The 25792-nt window shown below is 38.1% G+C and overlaps 1 protein-coding gene across 1 annotated transcript in view; it reads left to right on the top strand.

The window, feature by feature from the left end:
* The window catches only part of LOC149143773 (NADH-ubiquinone oxidoreductase 24 kDa subunit), a 123416-nt gene extending 98228 nt beyond the window's left edge, over positions 1-25188 (top strand). Inside the window, exons 6-10 of the mRNA XM_089447578.1 lie at positions 23610-23715; positions 24172-24218; positions 24338-24415; positions 24574-24639; positions 24734-25188. Coding sequence (XP_089303704.1) covers positions 23610-23715; positions 24172-24218; positions 24338-24415; positions 24574-24639; positions 24734-24841 — 405 coding nt within the window. The 3' untranslated portion in view covers positions 24842-25188. The remainder of the gene's footprint in view (positions 1-23609; positions 23716-24171; positions 24219-24337; positions 24416-24573; positions 24640-24733) is intronic.
* The last annotated feature ends 604 nt before the right edge of the window (positions 25189-25792 follow it).

Raw genomic sequence — 25792 nt, 5'->3', positions numbered from 1 at the left:
GTTCTGATCGGTTCCCAGTCCGAGGGGTTTATAGTTTAATGACTGGTCCGGTTTTGATAACATTGGTTATGACGTGTGTGCCATGTGGACCCCCATGTGGCGATAGTGTGGCACCATGTGAGTGCCATGTAGATTTTCTAACATCCTTTATGTTGACTAGAACATTTATAAATAATTTGTATCATTATGCAATCCAACGTGATAACTGTTGCTAGCAAAAACTCTCTTTAAAGATAATGGAATTATTTATGTTGAAATTCATTTATACCCTGATGGTGGTACTGAGATGTTTGAATACTTTATTCAATATTAAAAAAATTATTAACCATGGGTTAATGCATTATTTATATTTAAAAATTATTTATATAGTTGCCTTATTTAATAGTAAAAATCTTTTATGATAATTTTTAATTATTTTATTGTTAATCAAATTTAATTGAATGATGCACGAATACATAATTTTTTGGATATATATACTCAAGATGAATATATATATATATATATATATATATATATATATATGTGGTTCACAGACATTGAGTGGTTGCTACATCCATGGGAAAATCCAGGTAGATCAACCCGAAGGGTTCTACCTGCCAACCAAACTAGCAAGGCATAACCCCAAGGGTGTCGAGGAGATTTGACCCCGCGACCTCTTGATAGGCGAGGTATTTAGCAACAAGAACTGAGATGAATATTCTTACTGAGATGTCTGTTGTGAATTGATTGCCCAATTCTGCTGAAGAATTTAAAAACTTACAACTAACCTCACTTGTTGGACAAATATTTGAACTTTGTTGTACGCCTTGGGTGCATGGGATATTTAATTTGTACTTTAGTTATAAAAATTTAGGACCTCCTAGCCCTTATAATTTTTTACCAGAATGTAATATGGCTTTCGGAAATTATAGCATATGATTTATGATTATGGTTGTGTTAGTATCATGAATGCTACTCATTTAGTTATGAAATCGCAAAGATTTCACTGTTGTGAATAATATAAGCTATGCAACTATTTTGACTATATGTTCACTAAATGTTAGGCAAAGTACTCACTCTTTCCAACATTGTTGCATAAATTCAAGTACCTCGTCTAGGCACTCACTACGCTTAGATTAATGTTCCATTGTGCGATATAAACATTACTGGTGTAAATTGATGTGGGATTGCACTCTCTTCTGGTCTCAATAGTTCTATTGGAGCCATTGTATTTATTTACTTAGTCAAGCGTTGTTGTGTTGACGTCCTCAAACAACTGATATATATATATATATATATATATATATATATATATATACACCTTGGGTAAAACAGGTTTAGGGTTGCACCCTTTTATAACTCATGTTTTAATCAAGGCGAAGCTTGCCACCCCTTTAAATTTGTAAATTATGGAGTCATAAAAAGTGTTGTAATTTCTTACGCTGACCTTATTATTCCTTTTTACATAATTGTTGAGGTCTATTGGTCGCAGTGCTTTGTAAAGGCTAATTCCACCCTTTTTAAACTTTGAATTTTGATGCTCGACCCTCAAGCCTTGGGGCGACAAGCACCATTGGTTGAGAATGGCCAATACTCCATCGTTGGGTTAATTCATGACCTCTAGGCCTTTGATAAAATTTGCAATTGCGCTCACAATGATTCGAAAGACCAATTTTCTTTCTAACGTGTTAATAAGATTATGGAGTTGTTTAAAAGTTTACTAGATGGTTAATATGGATCGACAACCCAAATCATGCCGTTGTTGTAATATAAAATAGGGTGACCACCACCAAATTTCGGGGTGTTACCTCGCTTGTTTGAACATGTCTTGGCCAATGACTTTGACTTGACATGACATAAGCCATAGTAGGCCCTGCCATATTTCGGGCATTCGGGCGTTAGGGTGTAACCTCACTTATCAATTAGTGTCGCCAATGGCAAGCCTCGATCGATGGGGTGTGGCATAGTGAAGGCCCAACAGGGTTTCAGACTGCGAGTTTCAGGCTCCAGTGTGGTGAATGTGAATGTGATTGGGATTTCTCAACCTAGTGGAGTGCGCTGAATGGACCACTGGCCAACGGACCTACGACCATAGGCTTTATATATAATAATAATAATAATATCTATTTTTAAGGTCACAGCCAAGCTAGACACCAAATTGGTTTATGAGACCCCCTTGTTTGTGGGACAAGGGACCCACCTCTGCGCAGCGATTCCACTGCTAAGTCTAGAAGGCATACATACTCTACCTTCCTCTGGTTTTGAACTTGTTACCTCTTAGGAGGAAACACATGCTCTTAACCATTAGGCCCACTCAAGCTTGGGTATATGATGGGTAGTGGATTATCGTGGAGCTTGGGTCGACGCGGAGCAAGAGCTCCACCACGCGAATAGTTTGATTATCGGCCAGCACATGCATCAACCAATGTTATAAGAATCAAACTATAACTGGTGGAATCGACCGGTCTGATAGGTTTGGGCCCGAAACTGGTTCGATTAAGGCCCCAAAACGTGTTAATAAGATTCTGGAGTTGTTTAAAAGTTTACTAGATGGTTAATATGGATCGACAACCCAAATCATGCCGTTGTTGTAATATAAAATAGGGTGACCACCACCAAATTTCGGGGTGTTACCTCGCTTGTTTGAACATGTCTTGGCCAATGACTTTGACTTGACATGACATAAGCCATAGTAGGCCCTGCCATATTTCGGGCATTCGGGCGTCAGGGTGTAACCTCACTTATCAATTAGTGTCGCCAATGGCAAGCCTCGATCGATGGGGTGTGGCATAGTGAAGGCCCATCAGGGTTTCAGACTGTGAGTTTCAGGCTCCAGTGTGGTGAATGTGAATGTGATTGGGATTTCTCAACCCAGTGGAGTGCGCTGAATGGACCACTGGCCAACGGACCTACAACCATAGGCTTTATATATAATAATAATAATAATAATATCTATTTTTAAGGTCACAGCCAAGCTAGACACCAAATTGGTTTATGAGACCCCCTTGTTTGTGGGACAAGGGACCCACCTCTGCGCAACGATTTCACTGCTAAGTCTAGAAGGCATACATACTCTACCTCCCTCTGGTTTTGAACTTGTTACCTCTTAGGAGGAAACACATGCTCTTAACCATTAGGCCCACTCAAGCTTGGGTATATGATGGGTAGTGGATTATCGTGGAGCTTGGGTCGACGCGGAGCAAGAGCTCCACCACGCGAATAGTTTGATTATCGGCCAGCACATGCATCAACCAATGTTATAAGAATCAAACTATAACTGGTGGAATCGACCGGTCTGATAGGTTTGGGCCCGAAACTGGTTCGATCAAGGCCCCAAAACGTGTTAATAAGATTCTGGAGTTGTTTAAAAGTTTACTAGATGGTTAATATGGATCGACAACCCAAATCATGCCGTTGTTGTAATATAAAATAGGGTGACCACCACCAAATTTCGGGGTGTTACCTCGCTTGTTTGAACATGTCTTGGCCAATGACTTTGACTTGACATGACATAAGCCATAGTAGGCCCTGCCATATTTCGGGCATTCGGGCGTCAGGGTGTAACCTCACTTATCAATTAGTGTCGCCAATGGCAAGCCTCGATCGATGGGGTGTGGCATAGTGAAGGCCCATCAGGGTTTCAGACTGCGAGTTTCAGGCTCCAGTGTGGTGAATGTGAATGTGATTGGGATTTCTCAACCCAGTGGAGTGCGCTGAATGGACCACTGGCCAATGGACCTACGACCATAGGCTTTATATATAATAATAATAATAATAATAATATCTATTTTTAAGGTCACAGCCAAGCTAGACACCAAATTGGTTTATGAGACCCCCTTGTTTGTGGGACAAGGGACCCACCTCTGCGCAACGATTTCACTGCTAAGTCTACGAAGGCATACATACTCTACCTCCCTCTGGTTTTGAACCTGTTACCTCTTAGGAGGAAACACATGCTCTTAACCATTAGGCCCACTCAAGCTTGGGTATATGATGGGTAGTGGATTATCGTGGAGCTTGGGTCGACGCGGAGCAAGAGCTCCACCACGCGAATAGTTTGTTTATCGGCCAGCACATGCATCAACCAATGTTATAAGAATCAAACTATAACTGGTGGAATCGACCGGTCTGACAGGTTTGGGCCCGAAACTGGTTCGATCAAGGCCCCAAAACTGAAATGGGTTGGTTCGGTATCATACGGGCCTATTTCACTGAACTAGTTGGTTTGGCACTGATTTTGTGGGTCCATACTTGTGTAACCTGGAAAAAAAATGCATTTTTGTTTTGTTTTGTTTTTTTTTTTTTGTTTCTAATTTTTCCCTAGGCCCCTTAAGCCTATTCATTTGAGTCTCTTGAAATTCTTGAGTTGAGTTTTGTGAAGAGAATTTGGAAAGGTTTTTGCAAGGTTGTTTTGAGCGAGTGTTTTTGCAAATTTGAAGAGTTGATTGGGGTCTTGGAGAGTTGTTGGGCTGATTACTAAGGGAAATTTTGGAGCGGTTTCAAGGATTTTTTTGGAAAGATCTTTGGGTGGTTTTTGGCGCTGGTTGAAGGGGCATTTTTTCGATTTTTTGGGGGTTGCTACAACGCTGATTTGGGAGGATTTTGGACTTGAATTTCTTCAGAAAATTTAGAGGGCAAATCAAGGTAATTTTTCCATCCATTATTCTTTTATTTTTCTTTGTAAATCTATTATTTTTTCCTTGAAAATTTAAAGCCCTAAGGGTTTTTATGCAGATTTTTATTTTTTATTTGCAAAAGTTGCTATGGCCCCCTATCTTCTATTTTTTTTTGTTATCTCAAAAATTGCGATTATGCAGGGTTATTTTGAGGGATTTCGTTGGCAGATATGTAAGGGAGATTTTGGAGTTGATTGAAGGGTTTATTTTCTGATTTGTGAGAGCTTCTTGTCTTCTCAAAATGTACAGATCTTCTCCAGGTATTTTGTGGCTTCTATTCCTCTTTTATTTTGTCCAAAAAAAATTGCTCTAAGGTTTTCTATACAGATTTTCATTGCTTGTTGTAGAAGTTGTCATGGCCCCAAAAAAACAAGAATGATCTAGCTTGGGTTCACTGCCATGTAAATGAACAAAGGATAAAAATCTACAACTATTGTGGGATCCATGGAATTAAAGAAGACCTAACACATTGGAGAGGGCAAGTAAAATTTTGTAAGAAGGTTTCTGATGTTCTTAAAACATAGATGCTAAGTCTAATTGAAGCCTATAAATTAGAGAAGGGAAAAAACAAGAGAATTAAAAAAATATAAGCAAAAGTCAAAAGGATCATGGTGTTCTTAGTGACCTTGATTTTGAAGAATATATGCCTAGTTTTGAAGATTCCTCTAGTTTCCTTGTTAGGGTTGGAGAGGGTACTTCTAGCCCTAGATCAGTTGTGAATAAGAGGACAACAACTCGTAAAGGGATTGACTCCTTTGTACTTTGCACCACATCTAGTTCTCAACCCACCATGGATGCTAAATAGAATAAGATAGAGGAGGTTGCATATGAATGCATTGCTAGATGGTGGTATGATGTAGACATACCTTTTAATGCTGCTAGTTCTGCATATTATCATCCTATGATTGATGTTGTAGCTTCATGTGGAGCAGACTTCAAAGGCCCTAGCTTTCAAGATATCAAGGGGCCACTTTTACAAAATGAGGTCCAAAGAATACAAGAGTACTTTACAGAGTTCAGGCAATCATGGACCAAAACTGGGTGCACTATTATGTCTAATGGATGGATTGATGGTAGATCTTGCACCATATTGAATTTCTTAATTGCTTGTATAAAAGTACTATGTTTCTCACATCTATTGATGCATCTGATAAGGTGAAGGATGCACAATTACTATTTGTCTTTTGGATGTAGTTATGGAAGCAAGGGTTGAAAATGTTGTACAAGTGATCATAGAGAATGCCTCCAACTATGTTGCAGCTGGAAAGATGTTGGAGGAAAAACACCCCACCATTTGGTGGTCTCCATGTGTAGCCCATTGTTTGGACCTCATGCTTGAGGATATTGACAAAATTGAATGGGTGAAGTGTGTGGATGAAGCAAAATTCATAACTAAGTACATCTACAACTACTCATGGGGTTTGAACCTTATGAGAAAACACACTGAGGGTAAAGAGCTTGTTCAATCAACCATTACACGATTTGCAATAAACTTTCTTTTGTTGCAATACGTTGTTCAACAAAAATCCAACTTGAGGAAGATATGTTTCTGTGATGAATGGAATGAATCTCAATGGAGCAACAACGGTGAAGGGAAACAGATGGTTGACCAAATATATGACAAAAAAAAAAATTGATCAAGAGCAGAGGAGATTGTGTTATTTAGCGAGCCTCTTGTCAAATGGTGGATAGTGATAAACTTGCCATGCGTTTTGTTTATGAGGCCATGGATTAGGCCAAGGAACAAACAAAGACAACATATGGGGATAAAAGGCAAAAGTACATTCCCCTATGGAGAATCATTGATGAAAGATGGAACAAACAACTACATAGACCATTACATGCAACTGGCTATTACTTAAATCCAAGGCATGTAATTTTAACTTTTAAGACTTTTAACTTTTGTCATTCATTACTAATTATAAAAGCTTTACCAAATATTACACTTTTGAACTTTGAAGGTACCATCACACTACATATTTTGAGGCAAATGAGGAGCTACAACGGGGATTGTATAAATGCATTGAGCGCATGGTCTTGGATCCCAAGACTCAAGATCTGACTCATAACAAGCTCTTGAATTTCAGTGAGAGTATCAATGTCTTTGGCATTTCTATGGATGTAAGAAATAGAGCAAGGGATCCCCCAGGTAAGAACTATCAAAATTTGCAAATTATTATATTATTCATTTCAATTTGCAATTGTTGAGTCTAAGTTTCAACTTTCAAATTCATTTGCTAATACTTGTTTGCCTTGCACCTTTTTTGCGGCCTATTGGTGGCAACAGTGTGATAGTGAATGCCCTTAATTGCAAAAATTTTCAATTCAAATATTGAACCAGACATGTAGTGCTTTAGGGTGTGAGCGGAATTGGAGTATGTTTGAGCTTATACACACTAAGAAGAGGAACCGTTTGGAGCAAAAGCAGTTGAATGACATGGTCTTTGTTCAGTACAACCTTAGGTTGAGGCGCAACCAATTGCTGAACAAAACCCTTGACTCAAGGAACATTGTTTTGGTTGACTTTGATCCAACATTAAAATGGGTTGTGAAGAGTTTGGCACCAACATTTGTGGATGAAAACCTTTCTTGGTTGGACTTGGACCCACCTCCACAAGTTGCAGAGGCAAATATATTAGAAGTACCAGTACCACCTTCAAGGCTAGGGGAATCATGCCGTAATTCCATTTTAGACTTGGATGCTACTCATTCTGCAAATGAGGATGAAGAAGATTAGGATAATGATTTTGATGATGACAATTAACACTTGTAAGCTGTCGCTGTAATATTGCAGATTGTAGTATCATACTATCATGCATATTACTTGCTATATAAATAAGAAATTTTGTATATTAGTGTATAAATGGTTTGGATTCATATGGATGCACATGAATATATATGTTTTTCTTTAAAATATGAATATTATATGTGCTTTTGGTAAACCGGTTTTTTGGTTCGGTTTTTTCACTGGTTTCGACCGGTTCTCTGTCCACAAGGTTTTTCGTTTCAATCAATGTTTCGATTTTGATAACATTGTTATCAATATAAACACAACACGTTAAGCCCACTACTCCACTATAGAGTCATGGACCTGCTGTCCACATGGCATTGTAACTTGGACTAGGAGAGAGACTGCTTAGGTGCCACATGGCTTTGCCACTTGGACAAGGAGAGAGACTGCTTAGGTGCCATATGGAATTTTTTTGGCCATGTGGCCATCATTAATAGGTCAAAATTCAATCGTGCATAACTTTTGATCAGGGACTTGAATCAAGGAAAAATTTATATCACAAGAAAGCTCTCACCAAGCTGGATGAGATGGAGATATCCATTTTTAATTCAACGAAGTTTTGAAAAGAAGCAGTTTTGTTATCTCATTTTCCTGACTGACTATGAAGCTTGGGTTAAAGACGTCAGTAATAGCTTCCTCAAGGGGGTGGGAGGTAGTGTTACAAAGTGGTATCAGAGCCCAAGTTCAACACTTGGATTGAATGGGCCTTGAATATTGAAATTTAGAACCCTAATACAGAGAAATCAAAGTTGAAATCCAATGGTAAACCTAAAGAAAGTCAGATAAAATTCAAATAATATCTTAGCAATTGCATTTATAGCTGACATGAATATTACTCTTGCTAGAATGATTAACATGTTTTGTAAAATTCTGGTTAACTTGAAAGCTAAATAGCTTCAAGATTAAGCTGATGAATTGATGTACTTATGACAGATTTAATCAACGATTACATGTGTGTAACAACAGATAAGGCAACGTATGTTCTAGCTAGAAAGTATAGGATGATCAGCAAGATGATGCAATACAGCATGGACAAAGCCCAGTATGATCAGGAGGAAGAATTAGTTGGGAAGGAGGGTGGAGGAGCATTCCCTTGACTGGATGGACACCCTTAGAAGTTTGAAGGTTGAGTTAAGAAGTTGCAAGGTAGACAACGAATGAATTGTTAGAGCACATGAGAAATAAGCAGAAGTGAAGATGATCTTGTAGAGTCTATTAGACTTACAAAGTTAAAAACAACATGAGCCTAGTGCCAACTATCTGGACGAACACAAATCCAAGCAAAGCCCAACTGAGGTAAAGAGGCATGGATTTGAAGCTAATAGAGCAGTAGGTAGTAAATCGAGAAAAAGGCATAGGCAAAGTAGTGAAAATACTGTAAGAGGAGAAACTCCACTAAGCACTCCAGAGAGAAAAGCATACAACCTTGATCAATCATCAAGGGTTGCAACTAAAAGACATTATTGACAAGGAAGGAGTGAGAAAGGTTGAATACCAGAGGAGTTTAAGAAAGCAAAACCCCCCCTTTGATGCAAAAAATAAGAAAGTTGAAGAGGCAGAGGCCTGGTTGCAGGGGATGAAGAAGTACTTCAGAGTACATGACTACTCTACAAACATGAAATCTAGGGTAGCAATTTTAAACTTAAAAGGTAAGGTTGATATATGGTGGGAGGACTTAGACAATGTTAAAAACATTAGAGAAAAGGAACTATCATGGAATAAGTTTGAAAAGTATTTATGCGAGAAGTACATGTCGGAAAAGTATTATGACGACAAGATCAAGGAATTTCACGAGCTCAAATTGGGGCAGATTATTGTTGATGAGTACACAAATTTTTAGAACTACTAAGGTATATATCATATATCAAGGACGATAAAGTAAATATTCAAAGGCGCCTCAATGGATTGCCGCAAGCATTCAAAGACAAGATCATATTCGATGAGCCCAAAACATTAGAGGATACCATCTAGAAAATCAGTTACTATTATGAATAGTCCATGCATAAAACTAAGAACCAGATTGATTGGAAGAAAAAGGATTGGAACAATTTCAAAAGGAAAGGATCAAAACCCTATGGGCATAAGTAGGAGGGGTTCCTCCTAACAAGGATTAATCTTCTAAACTTGCAAGAGAAGAAGCCGAGGGGTGCAAGAAAGCACCACTTCAGTGTTGGATATTTGGAGGAAACAACATGTGAAGGGATTGTCGTCGGCCGCAAACGCAAATTGATAAAATGTTGTGCAATGTAGAAGAGGTAATGATGGTGAACGTGTGGCTCAAAGTATGCCTCAAATTTACGAAACATTGGATAACTAACAATCGAATCATTAGGCCTCAGTCATTGAGATGGAAGGTACGTTCACTAACCAACCAGTTTCAATTTTAATAGACCCATGCTCTAACCTTAGTTATATTAGACCTAAAGTTGTAAAATATTGTACCGTGCAAAAGAAAGAGCACACCAAGCCATGGTTGGTCCAACTAGCCACGGGAACCAAGAAGAAAGTAACAAAGTTAGTAGAATCATGCCACCTAGAACGAGATGGCATGCCTACAACAATCAACCTCAACACCCTTCTGTTGGGTTCATATAATGTATTAATTGGCATGGACTAGTTGGTAGCCCACAAAACCAAATTAAATTGTTACAACAATTCATTAGATTGCCTTAATTATGAAGCCGAAGGAAGGACATTGCAAGGGAAGAAACAACCTATTTTTTGTCTTACAAATTTCAGCTTTACAAGCAAAGTAATGTAGTCAGAAGGGCTGTACTCTGTTCATGATATAGGTAAACAATATGGCAGAGGGCAGCAAAGCTAAGCTTAAGGGTCACCCCAATTTGCAACAATAAAACGATGTATTTCTAGATGAAATACCAAGGTTACCACCCAAGAGAGACATTGATTTCTCTTTGAGCTAATTCTCGGTTCAGTGTTGGTTTCTAAGACACCATATTGCATGAGCGCTCTTGAACTAGTGGAATTAAAGTTGCAGCTAAAGGAGGTGTTGGATAAGAGGCACATCAGACCCAACATATCACCCTAGGGAGCACCAACTTTGTTTGTGAAAGAAGAAGGATGACACATTACAGTGATGCATCAATTACCTACAATTGAACAAAGCTACAATAAAGAATAAATATCCCCTGCCAAGAATTGATGATTTATTTGACCACCTAAGAGGAGCTACAATGTTTCAAAAGTTGATTTAAGGTTTGGCTATGACCAAGTCAAGATTAAGGATGAAGACATTCATAAGACTACGTTTAGGACAAGATACAATCACTATGAGTTCGTGGTGTTGCCATTTGGACTTACAAATGCTTTAGTTATGTTCATGTGCTTGAACAATGTGCTCAACCATACTTAGTCAAATATGTGTTAGTATTTGTTGATGATATTCTAGTTTACTCAAAAAACCACAGAGGAACATGAGGAGTACTTTAAGGCTATGTTACAATTGTTCAGAGAACACAAGTTATAGGCTAAATTTAGTAAATGTGAATTCTTCAAGACACAAGTTTAATATTTGGGACACGTGATCTCAAAAGGAGGTGTAGTTGTAGACCCTATGAAAATCAAAGCCATCATGGAGTGGCACACTCCTAGAAATGTCACAGAAGTCAAATCTTTTATGGGATTGGTCGGATACTACTGATGATTCATCCAAGACTTTTCGAAGATTGGGTATCCAATTACAGCCTTACAGATGAAAGGAGTAAAATTTCAATGGACATCAAAGTGTGCAACCAACTTTGAGCAATTCAAGCATTTGCTCGCTCATGCTCCTACCTTGAAGATAGTTGAACTTGAGAAAGATTTCTTAATTTGCACGGATGCTTGGGCAAGTACTAATGCAGGAAGGGCATGCAATCTACTATGAATTAAGAAAGTTAAATGAACATGGAAGAAACTATGTCACCCATGACCTAGAGCTTGCAACAATTGTACATGCATTAAAAATGTGGAGACATTATTTGCTTGGAAGGAAATCCGTGTTGATGTCGAACCATAGAGGGTTGAAATATCTGTTTGACCAACCTAAACTGAATACAAGACAGGCCATATGGCTATCTCTCATCAATGAATTTGACATTAAATTCAAGCATATCAAGGTTAAAGAGAACAAGGTGGTAGACACACTTAAGCAGAAGTCTGCAAGTGGCTCACTTTGCAGCCTTGAGCTCTTTTGAATTTAACATTAGGGAAAAGATCAAGGAAGTGTTGGTACAGGACGAACACTTCTAGCATATGAAGGGTTGTTTGTAAAAAGAACCAGAAGGACCATTGAGTAAGAACTACACACTCATAGACGATAGAATATAAATTCAAAGACAGGTGGTATATACCTTGCATGGGTGACTTGAAGAAACTCATTTTAGATGACTTTCACAAAATACCCTATTCAGGCCATCGTGGATATCAGAAGATGATAATAGCTATCAAGAAGATGTATTATTGGCCAGGTATGAAAAAGGAAATCGCAAAGTACATTGCCAATTGTCTGGAATGTCTGCAAGTTAAAGTGGAATGCAAACACCCACCTGGGCTATTACAACCGATTCCAATCCCTGAGTGGAAGTGGGAAGCCATTCCCATGGAATTCATCATGGGTTGCTGAAGACACCAAGACAACGTGATGCCATCATGGTATTAGTGGACAAATTGAGCAAAGGAAACTCACTTGATATTTGTTAATTGGACCCACAAGGCCATTGATATTGCACAGATCTTCATGAAGGAGATTTTTAGACTGCATGGCATACCCAAGAAGATAATCTCAGATCAAGATGCGAAATTCACATTTAATTGTTGGAAAACACTATTTGCTAGTTTTGGAACTCAGTTGGCATTTAGTACAACATATCATCCTCAAATTGATGGACAAACTGAGAGGGTGAACATGGTGTTAGAAGACATGCTGAGAATGTACGTTATGCACCAGTCAAAAAGGTGGGAAGAGTTTCTTCCCTTAGTTGAATTTGGATATAACAACTAGTGCCTCCTTCCTTCTCCTATTGTGTCATATTTGTACATCCTTCAATCCTATCCCAAGTTGTTCTTAAGGGGGGATGTTAGGATATTCCGACACATAGGAAATAGTTAAGTATAACTTGGTCTAGTGTAGAGTAAGGTAAAGTGTGTTTCTTTACTATGTACTTTTGTAACTTACAATCCCACGGTCACGATATGTAGTGATCTGATGGTTCATTCTCTCCTTGGTATTACCGACACTTGATCCGTGGCTTAACACTCAATTGGTCCATGATCTTTATTTAAAGAGCATGGAGGGTTGTAGAGTAATCGTTCATGAGAGAAACTTATGTAAATTTTCATTCTTTTATTAATAAATTGCCTGAAGTGGTCGCGTTGGCTCAGGCCGTGGACTGTTTCCCTCTTAGAGGGTTTTAACCATGTCAACAATACTGGTGTATTGATCTGTGATCTGTTTGTGAGCGGTGTCCTTTGGTGTTCTGTCTGAGGAACTTACCCTGTAAATTCCTACATGGTATCAGAGACAAGTTGAGGGCCGCATCCGTTGGTGATCCAAATCTGAAGCCGGTAGAACTGCATCTGACTGTTGTTTCCTAGATCTATTGTTTCTGACTGCTTTTGGGCCGAGAGCACTGCTCTATTGTGTTAGGAGCATCTGTTCCAATGAGGAACCCCTTTCGTTTCATGCGAAAAGGTTTCTGGTAGCCCTAGCTACGTCATTTTTAAGATCTGGAGGTATACAGTGTTTATTTGCAGTTTCTAGTTATTTTCTCTTTGTTTGTTTCGATTTATTTAGCTCTTTGTTTTTTATTACCGGATCTATACCTTTCATTTCTGCGTATGCTCTTTGCCCCGCGACTCTATGCGATCTGGGCAAATCAGAAACAAAAAAGGAGGAGTTTTCTCATGCGTATGCTCTTTTCCGCATCAACTTGAAAATGAACTTAGCCCATCAACTTGAAAATGAGTTGCTTACATTGGACCCCAATAATTTTTCTTCTAAAGGAGATTTTCTGTCCAAGTTCAAGACCCTTAGACTTCTCTTGGAAGGTGTTAAGGTTAAGAAAGAAGATGGTAACCTTATCTATTCCATTCTTAATAAGTTGGGACCAACCTACTCTGTGTTTGTTTCCACCGTCCATCCTACAAGAGAAGCCTTCATTTCTCAAGGACAAGACTACAAGTCCCATTCCTTTGATTCCTTTTGTGATTCTTTAATAAGAGAACAAGAAAAACTCTTACACCTTGGTCTTCTTAATCTTGGAAACTCTTCTAGGAAAGCCTTAGCCGCCTATCAACAACCAAATTCAAAGAATCCTAAGAAGCCGTATCCTAAAAGGAATGGTCCTAAACCAAACAAGGGTCCTAAGCAATTTCAGCCTCAAAATGACAAATCCAAAATGATAAGGCAAATAAAAGCAAAGGGAAGAAGACTAATCGACGTTGCCACTTTTGTAATCGAGATGGCCACATAGAATCCAAATGCTTTAAGAAGATGGAAGCCTTGGAAGCAGCCTTGAAGAAGCATAACATCCATTTGGAGCACTTTTCAACTTCAACTTCATCTTCAGGAATAACACTTTCTGCATGTGGTTGTCAAACATCTTGGTTTGGATATGCACTAAATGTATCTTCTTCTAATTTTCGTGAGTGGCTCATTGATTCTGGAGCTTCTTATTACATGGCCAAAAACAAAGCCATGATTTCTTCTTTAAATGATTGTAACACCAAAAATATATATGTTGGTGATGATAGATCTCTTAGTGTTGTAGGGACTGGAACTGTTCATATAGACAATGGTCAATTTAATGATGTATTATGTGTTCCAACCTTATCCTGCAACCTTCTATCTGTATATCAGATAACTCATTCAGGTGAAGGTAAAATCGTTGAATTTTCACCTCACGATGTTGTAATTAAGGACCTAAGAGATCCTAGACAGATTTTAGTTACTGGCATTGCTGATGATTCTACAAGGTTGTATAAGTTTAACAACTTTGGGTCATCGAATATTCCCTCGGTATTTGTTGCTCATAATGATGAAGTGAGCAAACTTTGGCATGAGTGATTTGATCACTTAAACTATCGCTCCCTTCAGAATCTATGTAAAGAAAATATGGTGATAGGTCTTCCAATGGTATCTTGCAGAGATGGTGTTTGTTCCGGATGTGTACACGGAAAACATCATTGGGATAGTTTTGAAAAACGTGCCTTTTGGCACGCCTTAGCCCCTTTACGACTTGTGCACAGTGATTTGTGTGGTCCACTTCCAGTTGTTTCATTCTCTGGCTACAAGTATATCTTAACTTTCATTGATGATTTCTCCAAATGCACTTGGGTATAATTCTTAAAACTCGAGTGAAGTATTTAACATGTTCTTGGTCTTTAAGGCCTTTGTTGAAAAACAATCTGGACATCAAATTCTTAAGCTAAGATTTGATAATGGCGAAGAATATGTTAACAACAAATTCATCAACTTTTGCACTAAGAATGGAATTCAAATGCAACATACTGTTCCATATACTCCACAACAAAATGGTGTAGCTGAATGGAAGAATCGCACCTTAAAGGAAATGGCTAATTGTATGCTTCAATCTAAAGGACTTAGTCTTAATTTTTGGGCAGAAGCAATTAACTGTGCAAATTACATAATAAATTGCACTCCTAATAAGGTTTTAAAGAATATTACTCCAGAAGAAGCATGGAGGTCAATTAAACCAGATGTAAGTCACTTTCGTGTTTTTGGAAGTGAAGCATGGGCCCATATTCCAGATGAGAAACATAAATCTTTAGAACCTAAAAGTGAAAAATGTATTTTTGTTGGATATTCTGAAGATTTCAAAGGATATAGACTTATTCCACTTAAGTCCAAAAATGTTATCATTAGAAGAGATGTAAAGTTTGCTGAAAATATATCGGCCTACGAGCCTAGTTCGGCGGATGTGCCACCTCTCTCTATCTCTTCTACTTTTGAAAATATTTCTTCTTCAGATGATGAAAGCGAGGATGACAATCCTCCCCCACCTTCTTAGGATCCTCCTTCAGCGCGTCAACTTCCAAAATGGGTCTGTGCTACTCGGGACGCAGCAGGTGCTCTTGTCGATGACCCTACAGATCAGCGATGTACACGTTCTTAGTTCGATAGAGCCTCTTCTTTATTGGCTCAAGCTTCAGCGAATTATGATCCTGACACCTTTGAAAAGCTTCAGGCCATCCAGATTGGGACGCAGCTATGAATGAAGAATATTGTTCATTATTGGCAAATGATACATGGGATCTTGTTCCTCTACCAAAGGGATGAAAACTTGTTAGATGCAAATGGGTTTACAGAACCAAGTATGGACCAGATGGAAAAGTTGATAAACATAAAGCTCGTTTTGTTGCTAAGGGTTTTTCACAAGTTGAAAGCATTGACTATACTGAAACCTTCTCCCCTGTTGCCAAAATGAACTCTATCCGCCTTGTTCTTTCCCTTGCTACCTCTCTCAAATGGGAATTCCATCAGATGGATGTTAAATCTGCCTTCTTGCATGGGGACTTGCATGAAGAAATCTATATGGAACAATCTATTGGCTTTATACAAACAAACTCCACCCTTGTATGTCGGCTTAAGAAATCCCTTTATGGTCCCAAGCAAGCTCCTCGGGCATGGTATGCCAAAATGGATAGCTTTCTTTTAGAAACTGGCTTTTCTAGTTGTCATTTTGACAATACTGTCTACACTAAGAAAGTGGGCAAGTCTCTTATCATTCTTGTTCTTTATCTTGATGATCTTATCCTTACTGGTAGTGATCCCAACCTTATAACCCATGTGAAGTCCAGCCTTAAAAAGAAGTTTGAAATGACAGACTTAGGACATTTGCATTATTTTCTTGGTATTCAAGTCTTGCAATCCAAGGAAGGTATTTCCCTTTCCCAGTCCAAGTATGCTTGTGATCTTCTACGCCATTTTCACATGGAAGACTGTAAGCCAGCCCCTTCTCCCTTTCAGTCTGGAGCCAAACTTTCAGTCACTTGTACTCCCCCTGAAGTTGATGCTACCTTATACCGTCAACTTGTAGGAAAACTTTTGTATTTGACCCACACTGGTCCTGACCTTTCCTTTGCTATTGGCCTTATTGCTCGGTTTATGCAAAACCCACATGAAAGTCATTGGAAAACAGCTAAAAGAATACTTCATTATGTTAGAGGTATAGTTTAGTTTGGGATTCATTACAGTGCAGAAGCATCTTCTCTATTGGTTGGTTTCACTGATTCTGATTGGGCCGGTGATCCTGATGATCAGAAGTCTATTGCAGGTTATGTGTTCACTCTTGGTTCAGGACCTATTACATGGGCTTGCAAGAAACAAAGTGCCATTTCTCTTTCTTCAGCAGAAGCAGAGTATCGTGGTGCCGTAAAAGCTAGTAAGGAAGCCTTGTGGCTTTGTTAGATCCTGTCAGAGTTTGGCTTTCAGCAGCAACACTCGACTACACGGTGTGATAATCAAAGTTCCATTCAACTATGCAAAGATCCAGTCCAACATCAGCGCAGCAAACACATTGAACTGCACATGCACTCATCAGAAAGCTCATTCACGACCATGTTCTTGAAGTGCAATATTGTTCAACAGATAATCAAGTTGCAAACATCTTTACAAAGGCTCTCACATAGACAAAGTTTACTAAACTTCGATTTATGGTTGGAGTTCAGGAAGTTGTCACTAAGGGGGGATAGGCTCTAGTGCCTCCTTCCTTCTCCTATTGTGTCATATTTGTACATCCTTCAATCCTATCCCAAGTTGTTCTTAAGGGGGGATGTAAGGATATTCCAACACATAAGAAATAGTTAAGTATAACTTGGTCTAGTGTAGAGTTAGGTAAAGTGTGTTTCTTTACTATGTACTTTTGTAACTTACAATCCAACGATCACAATATGTAGTGATCCAACGGTTTATTCTCTCCTCGGTATTATCGACACTTGATCCGTGGCTTAACCCCTGATTGGTCCATGATCTCTATTTAAAAAGCATGGAGGATCATTTGTAGAGTAACCGTTCATGAGAGAAGCTTATGTAAATTTTCCTTTTTTTTCTAATAAATTCCCTGAAGTGGTCGCGTTGGCTCAGGCTGTGGATTGTTTCCCTCTTAGAGGGTTTTAACCACGTCAATAATACTAGTGTATTGATTTGTGATCTGTTTGTGAGCGGTGTCCTTTGGTGTTCTGTCTGAGGAACTTACCCTGTAAATTCCTACAACAACGTCTATTAGCAATCACTAAAGATGAACCCATCCAAAGTTCTGTGTGGCAAGTGTAATACACCCATTAACTGAGATGACCCATTGAACATGGTTATTCTCTGTTAAGAAATGTAACTAGTATCGGTCTTCATAATTGTATTTGAATCATGATGTAATGTACTTGTCAAAAGAAATAAAAGAAAATTATTTGTAAAAGAAAAAATATTTTTGAGCATGGGTTTCATGCTTTGTTTATTTTGTTTCTAGGTCAAAGCACCCATTGTGTGCTTCTAGGGTTTGTGTCATTAGTTATTGTCCATGTCATTTTGTCCTAGACCCTTCTTGGGCTCATTGTGACAAAGAAAGAAAATCATTTTTATGTATTTTGACATCTATGCCTCCTCCACCAAGTCGGCCTGCCCTTCTCTTCATGTTGACCTCATAAAGGAGCTTCAAACTACTATAAATAGTTGAGCATTTGACCTATTATGAGATAATCCATCAATCAATTCGATCTGCAGTTTCTAAGGAAAGAAAGGAGTGTGAAGAAGCTAGAAATGAAGGTCTAATGATTGCAAGAAGAAATGAGTCAAAGCGAAGAAGAAAGAGACCATAAATCTACTCTTTTATGTCACATGTGCGAGTAGATCTGAAGTTGTAGTGCGAAGGTGCAGGGTTGAGGGTGCAAGACAAGATTTCAGTGTTGCAGAGAGGGTCGAGACCCTTGTTGACTTACCTTGAAGAGTTGACTTGTGTTGACTTGTGAAGAAATGGGCTAGAGTTTGACTAATTTTCGCGGGGGGTTGACTTGGTTGATTGCAGGGGGACTTTGTCTTGGTCAAAAGGTCACGGTTGTCTCATTTGAATTGGTTCTTGAAGAAAATGAGATTTTTGGGTTTTCCGCTTGAAGAGGGGTTTTTCCCTGGCTGAGAGCCTACATCTTGTGTCTCCATTGTTTTGACCTTCATGCATTAATGTTTTGATAGTTGCTTGATGAAAAGAAGTTAAAGAAGACATAAAGAACATAATAAGAATACAAGAATATCACAAGTGATTATCAAGATGAGAAAATATTTCTGCCTTTATGATTTTCTAACATTCTTGAACCTGATATGTTAAAGGAGATGGAATGAGAGGTCATTAGTATCAGACAAAAGTTGAAGGCAGCCTAGGACAGACAGAAGAACTACGCAGACCTACAGAGGATGCATAAAGAGTTCAAGTGGGAGGTCACGTATGTCTCTGCATTAAACCGAGGAGTTCACTGAAAATGGATCCTGTGCTAAGTTGGCACTTAGGTTTGTCGACCATTTTAGATTTCAGAGAGAGTGGGGCTAGTGGCTTATAGACTAGCCTTACCCCCCACCATAAAGGTTCATGATGTGTTTCACATAGACTTACTGAAAAAAGTATGTGCGTGACTTTAAGCATGCGATAGATTGGTCTATGATATAGGTGGAGCCCAAGCGAGAGTTCGAACCCAAACCTTTGTGCATCCTGGATTAGAGGCAAACCATTCTTGATAACTGAGTAATAGAGCAGTTCAAGGTGCAATGGAAGCACTTTGGACTCAATGAGGCAACTTGGGAGCATACAGATAAGATGAAAGTATTGTACCCATTTTTGTTCAATATGTAATGGAATCATGGATGTAAAAGAGTTGTATCTATGAAGCTCAATACTTGGACAGTCTTGGACCATTCTTGCGTGCTTGACACCTAGCCTATGTAGAAGTACCCATCCGCTCTTATATCATCAATAGAGGATAGGACATTAGTTTTGGAGGACTTGGAGTTTAATATTATTGTTGAGAGTCATGACGTTGATTGTATTGAGATGCCAGCCACATCTACTACCATGGGTAGCAACACCCTAGCAAAATTAACCTCACAACTTCCATAGTTGCGTTGGGTTCATGCAACACACGATGACACCCTTTCTTGATCATAGGAAGTTAGTATAGAAGTTTCTCATTGTAAGGGCACACAAAAATTATCAGGCCAGGCAGTAACTCCATAGGGCAGAAAATTTGACTGTATTATTCCATCAGGTAGGTCCTCATTATATACATGAGGGAGAGACTGTTCAGTTCGTCTCCCGATGACTGTTCATATTTCCTATCTATCTATTTACAATAATTCACCCAATCACAAGGATTAGGTGTCAACATTCCCCCCCTTAATCTGAAGGGATGTTGGTGAGTCCAAGCATCATTCTGAATCGTTCAAGCTTTTCCCTTCCAAGCGCTTTGGTGAAGATGTCTGCAATTTGCTCATTTGTGGAACAATGACGGAGATGGATTGTTTTGGCCTCAACATGATGTCGAATCAGATGATATTTAGTATTGATGTGCTTCGTTCGATCATGGAACTTTGGGTTCTTGGCCAACTTTATTGCAAAGGTATTGTCAATCATGAGTGGAGTTGATTGTACTTGTTTTACCTGCAAATCTTCAAGAATTTTCCCGAGCCACACAATTTCTTTTGTTGCTTCAGCTGCTGCCACGTATTCTGCTTCTGTTGTGGAATCTACTGGAACTGATTGTTTGCGTGATCTCCAGGAGACAGCTACTGATCCAAGACTCATAGCATATCCTGAAGTAGATACCCCAGTTTCTTTGTCTCCATCGAAGTCTGAATCAGAGTATCCAATCAAGCTGAAGTCGTCCACCTGTGTATACTTGATTCCAAAGTCTTGAGTTCCCTTCAAGTACCTTAGAACTTTTTTTGCAGCAGACCAATGTCCCTCACAAGGCTTTTGCATAAACCTGGAGAGGATTCCAACAACAAATGAAATGTCTGGTTTGGTAGTAGTTAGGTAGTTGAGACTTCCTACAAGCTGTCTATACTTTGTTGCATCCTCAAATTCTTTTCCTTCAATAGATGTGAGCTTTAAGTTTTGTTCCATTGGAGTAGTAAGAGGATTGCACTCTGTCATGCCAAACCTGTTCAACAGATCTCCAATGTATTTCTTTTGAGAAAGAAATATGGACTTTGGATGTTGGGTTACTTCAATGCCAACATAGTAATGAACATAGCCCAAATCAGTCATTTCAAAACTTTTCCCCAATTCCTTCTTTATGGATGCAATGTAGCTTTCATTGTTCCCTGTCATCAAAAGATCATCTACATATACCACAAGATATACAACTGTTTTGCCAACTTTCTTGACAAATAAAGTTGCATCATCAAGATCAGAATGTTTGAAATTGAGTTTCAGAAGATGCTTAGTTAGTTTTTCATACATACAGTTACGCTGCCCATGTTTTACCTCTCACAAAGCTGTCATGCTGTTTTGAAAAACTTGAACGATTGGCTCCAGAAATGCTGTCACATATATACGCTGCTTTACATAAACGCTGATGTTTATATATTTATTAAGTATAGGTAACATGGATTTGGTTGCACCCTATGAACATGATTTATGCAGATTCCAAGATTGAATTTGTAATCACGTGAAAGGTAAACTAAGCAGGAATCTATGGACAATGAAGAATCGATGCAATCATCTATTAACTGATCACATTTCTGAGCATTTCACAGATTCGGAATTTACGGTGAGAGCTGGTTATTTATTCATCTTCATCGTCGTACGGGCTGAATATAAGTCGTATGGTCCTTTTTTGTGGTTGTCACATGGTAATTGAGTTTTAAAAGGAGACGTATGCCATATAATAGTGGATTTATATAAAACTTATATGAAGTTTATATGAGATTTATATGGTGGATTTATATAAAATTTATATGAGATTTATATAAGGTGGATGGATTTATGTGGGTAATGCCCTTTTGAGTACAATTTTACTGTATATTGGCAGAAATATTTTTCTATCAGCAGAAATAATTTTTTTACAGAATGCATTCAATCATATCCATGGTGGGAATAGTTCTCACTGGCAAGGAGAACTATCTTGAATGGTCCCGGATGATAAAACACACCCTCATCTTCAATGAGTTGTGGAAAGGAGTGTATGTTGGAGAAGGAGACAATGACCCAGTACAACGTACCTCAGACAAAGAGCTCGCTCGCTTCTACCTGCCTCCAACGCCTACGATTTTCAAATCCTCTAACGCCTCCGACAACGTCCAGAATGTATTTCAGAGGATGAGCAGTGCAGCTTACAGTGAATATGAAAAAAATGGTCAGAGAAGAGGGCGCAGGCAGTAATGTTCAGGTGACATAGTGGAGCAGGCTACCATATTTATGAACAGGCAACATTTTTGAATGGAAAGCAGAGGAGCAGAATAGGGAGTTACAAAGTGCATAAAACCTAAAAAAGGAGCTGGCTCTGATACCATGTCAGGCCAGGCAGTAACTCCATAGGGCAGAAAATTTGACTGTATTATTCCATCAGGTAGGTCCTCATTATATACATGAGGGAGAGACTGTTCAGTTCATCTCCTGATGACTGTTCATATTTCCTATCTATCTATTTACAATAATTCACCCAATCACAAGGATTAGGTGTCAACAAAAATAGATAATAGAATTCTCTTTTTTCATTTCTTTACTTCTGATAGAGGTTAGTGACGAGTTTAGTTTTGTGATTTGAGTTTCGAATATATAATTTTTAAATTAAGCACATGGCCTATTTTGTTAATGTTATATGCATTCTACAACGCTTTGGTCTCCCATTAGATGTCAATATCCAATATATAATTTGTAAATTAAGCACATTGCCTATTTTGTTAATGTTATATGCATTCTACAACTCTTTGGTCTCCCATTAGATGTCAATATATTAGAGGAGTAGATCCACATGAGATCATCAATGTGGTATGCACATTGCAAAGTTCAACTTTGATGGCCATTAAGAGTCATAATTTGGTGTTGTTAATCTGAATTGTGCAATTTTGGCACTATCATTGGTGTCATAGTTCCAAAGTTTGATCACGCTAAAATAGTGTCGCAACACACAACTCCAGCTCAGCTCAAGTATGCTGGTGTATATAGACAACGCAACAAGTAGTGGTGCGTGGAAGGAAAACCTTCACAACTGATTGTCTTCTTCTCTCTATCTCTTCATCTTTTTGACACTGTATACTTATGTAATTTAGGATATGAACAGTTGAGAAATGAATTGCTTTGTATTCCCTTGGTTGATTACTTTTACACCACCCTAATATTGTAAATGGGAATCGAGCAGAATCAGTGGCAGATGGGTGACACTCACACAGGATCATAACAATGCTGTTTCCCGGATGTGTAAATTGGTGCCTGGAATTTTTTTTTTTTTTTTTGTTCCTTATTAAAATTTCCTGTTCTGTGTTTGCATACCCGCAGAGCTTATGGGCTGCATGAGCTGTTAGTTTAAACTGCAGCCCATAAGATGGCACTTCTGGAAATTGATTCTGCGTTGTTTTTATATAACTACTTCCTACTTCTTCAGTGTTATTGCTGCCTTTTTATGAGTGCCATCTTTTATGGATTCAATTCTGGAATTTCTTTTATTCGCTGCATTTTATCTTTTTTCATTCTTTGTTTCTCTACATAGCCAGAAAATGGATACTAGAAGATTCCTAGTGCCGAGGTGGCCAAAGTCCGTTCAATTGGTCAAAAGATTTGATACCACTTATGACATACATTATAATAGTCATAGTGTGCTATAGGCATTTATAGCTTGAGGCAGAAGGTCATTTAATGCAAAGGACAATTAAATATATATTAGCTATAGAAGTTACAAAGTTATCTTGATATGCAGTCAAAACGGCTATCATATATATGACAGAAGAGACATGACTGCCTAACAATTAGTAATGTTAAATAATTGCATCTCTGATACCGTGTTTGTTATCAAATTGCACAAGCATGGACAAGGTACATGATGGAAGGAAGAAAATCATATAAGTGGAATGGGTTTCATTTGAAGTTTCAATACATTTGAATGCTAGCATTTTCTGCTAAAGCACTACTCTGTAGGTTAATGGAGTTTTTGCAAATGTGCAGGTGGGTAAATATCATCTTTTAGTCTGTGGTACTACCCCTTGTATGATACGGGGGTCACGTGACATTGAAGGGGCGATATTGAAGCACCTTGGTGTGAAACGAAATGGTAAACTTCATTATTATATGGATAAGTTTATGATCCGTTTTCTCTTCAATTCACACTTGAATTTTTTAGAGAAACCTAGATACAGTAAATGTACCTTGCCTTGCTTTTTCTAATCCAGTGCATTCAATCTGTATTTCATCTAATAGCAGGTTGTATTCTAACTTTTATCAGCTTCTATTTAATAGACATGAATTGCAAAGTTTGCTTGTGTACTTAGTTGTTTTACTTTTTCTTATGGATTTTAAATGCTTCAGGCATCCTGCCATTAAAATTACTTTAATAGACATAGCTTGCAGACTGTTTGCTTATCCATAGATGGTTGAATGCTTACTTGTTTACCTATTCCTTATTGATTTTAATTGCTTCTGACCTTCGGTCATAAGATTACTTGGTATCTTTTAAGTTGATGATTTTTTGGGCCTGAGGCATTTCCTGGTTGCACACCTTATATTTCAGAGGTAACCAAGGATGGCATGTTTTCAGTAGGCGAAATGGAGTGCATGGTAAGATGGAGTTTGTTAGTTTTATTCTTCCCACTTTTACATGAAAGCATTTAGTTTAGTAGGTTGGTTTGATATTCTAGATTCATTCCGTGGTACTTTGTTGTTTGGTTGTTTCCCAGGGATGCTGTGTCAATGCTCCAATGATTGCTGTAGCCGATTACACAAAGGGTTCAGAAGGATTTACATACAACTACTATGTAATGCTGTCATTTTACGAGCAGTATTTAGACGTTCTTATGTCTAGATTATCCTCAAAGTTAGAATTATGTATTTCTGATAGATGTTTTGATGTTATTGCAATGAACTTTTCCATGGTAGGCACATACTGTTTTTAATGTAATAGTACTTTGTACAGGAGGATGTTACACCTAAGCGTGTTGTTGAGATAGTTGAGATGCTGAGGCGAGGCGAAACTCCTCCAGTAAGCTTAAATAATATTCCCCACTCTGTTTTCTCATCATGTTTTCCAAGAGAAATAGCCAGCTTTTAAATCATTCATGCTTTTTCTTTTACAGGTTGGAACACAGAATCCAGAACGTATTAGATCAGGTCCAGCTGGTGGCAACACTACATTACTTAGTGAACCAAAGCCTCCACCATGTCGTGACTTGGATTCATGTTAATGTGACACAATTTGAAATATTTTATTGTCAGTGCAATAAAATAAAATCATTGTGCAATTTGTTCAATTCCTGAGAATGCGAGTATCTGCAAATAAAACTGTCAGGGAATTAATTGTCTTGCAAGTGTTTCCTGGATTTAGCCTCTGGTAATGCTTGAATTTCACTGCTCCAAATTCAGTATCTCATTATATTGCTATTTATCCTCAGTCTTTCCTATAATGCCAATTCATATCATTGGTTTTATTTCTACAAAGATACTTTGAACTTGCACATGAAATCTTGGTGAATTCATGTGAGGAACTATACATTGTAGCAACTTGACGGGGAATCATCAAATTTTTGTTTTACATGTTGCAGTTATTTACTGTGATGAGTGAAGTGTTGTTGCAATCTATCATTGCACCAGCATACTCACTACTATTTCTTCAGTTTTGTGTTCTTCCAGGATTGACTACACGCTTTTGGGCTGTTGAGACCAGTATTTAAACATTATATGCCTTACTGTGAAGGCCAAACTTTATTAGAGGATGAACCGTTGATGTCTAAACAATCACTAATGGAATTTTTTATTGGTTTTATTTAAAATCGGCCTATATAAGCTACTTGAAATGACAAATTACGGAATGATATCTCAGTGTTCAATTTTATAATGAAGACTTGCGTTTTTTCCTTGGGATAGAGGCTGAATGCACTTGATGCATATACTGTATGTAACTTTTTACATTAATAGAAAGTTACGATTTATTCTTTGGGAGAAAAAACATATATTTATAAGTAAAATGGTTTTTTATCCTTTTAGGATACAGAAACTCATGTTTATAAATATATTAGTTTCAACATATGTATAAGAAGGTTATTATTTATATATATAAATTTAATACGAAACAAAATATATTATAACAAAAATATTATTAATTAAAAATTAAAGATTGATTTCCATAATGCTTGTAT

Source organism: Pinus tabuliformis, chromosome X (genome assembly GCF_031772625.1).
Source record: "Pinus tabuliformis cultivar Carrire ecotype Pingquan chromosome X, CPIR1, whole genome shotgun sequence".
NCBI lineage: Eukaryota > Viridiplantae > Streptophyta > Pinopsida > Pinales > Pinaceae > Pinus > Pinus tabuliformis.
The sequence above is the reverse complement of the archived record's forward strand: the minus strand, read 5'-3'. Positions and strand labels throughout refer to the sequence as shown.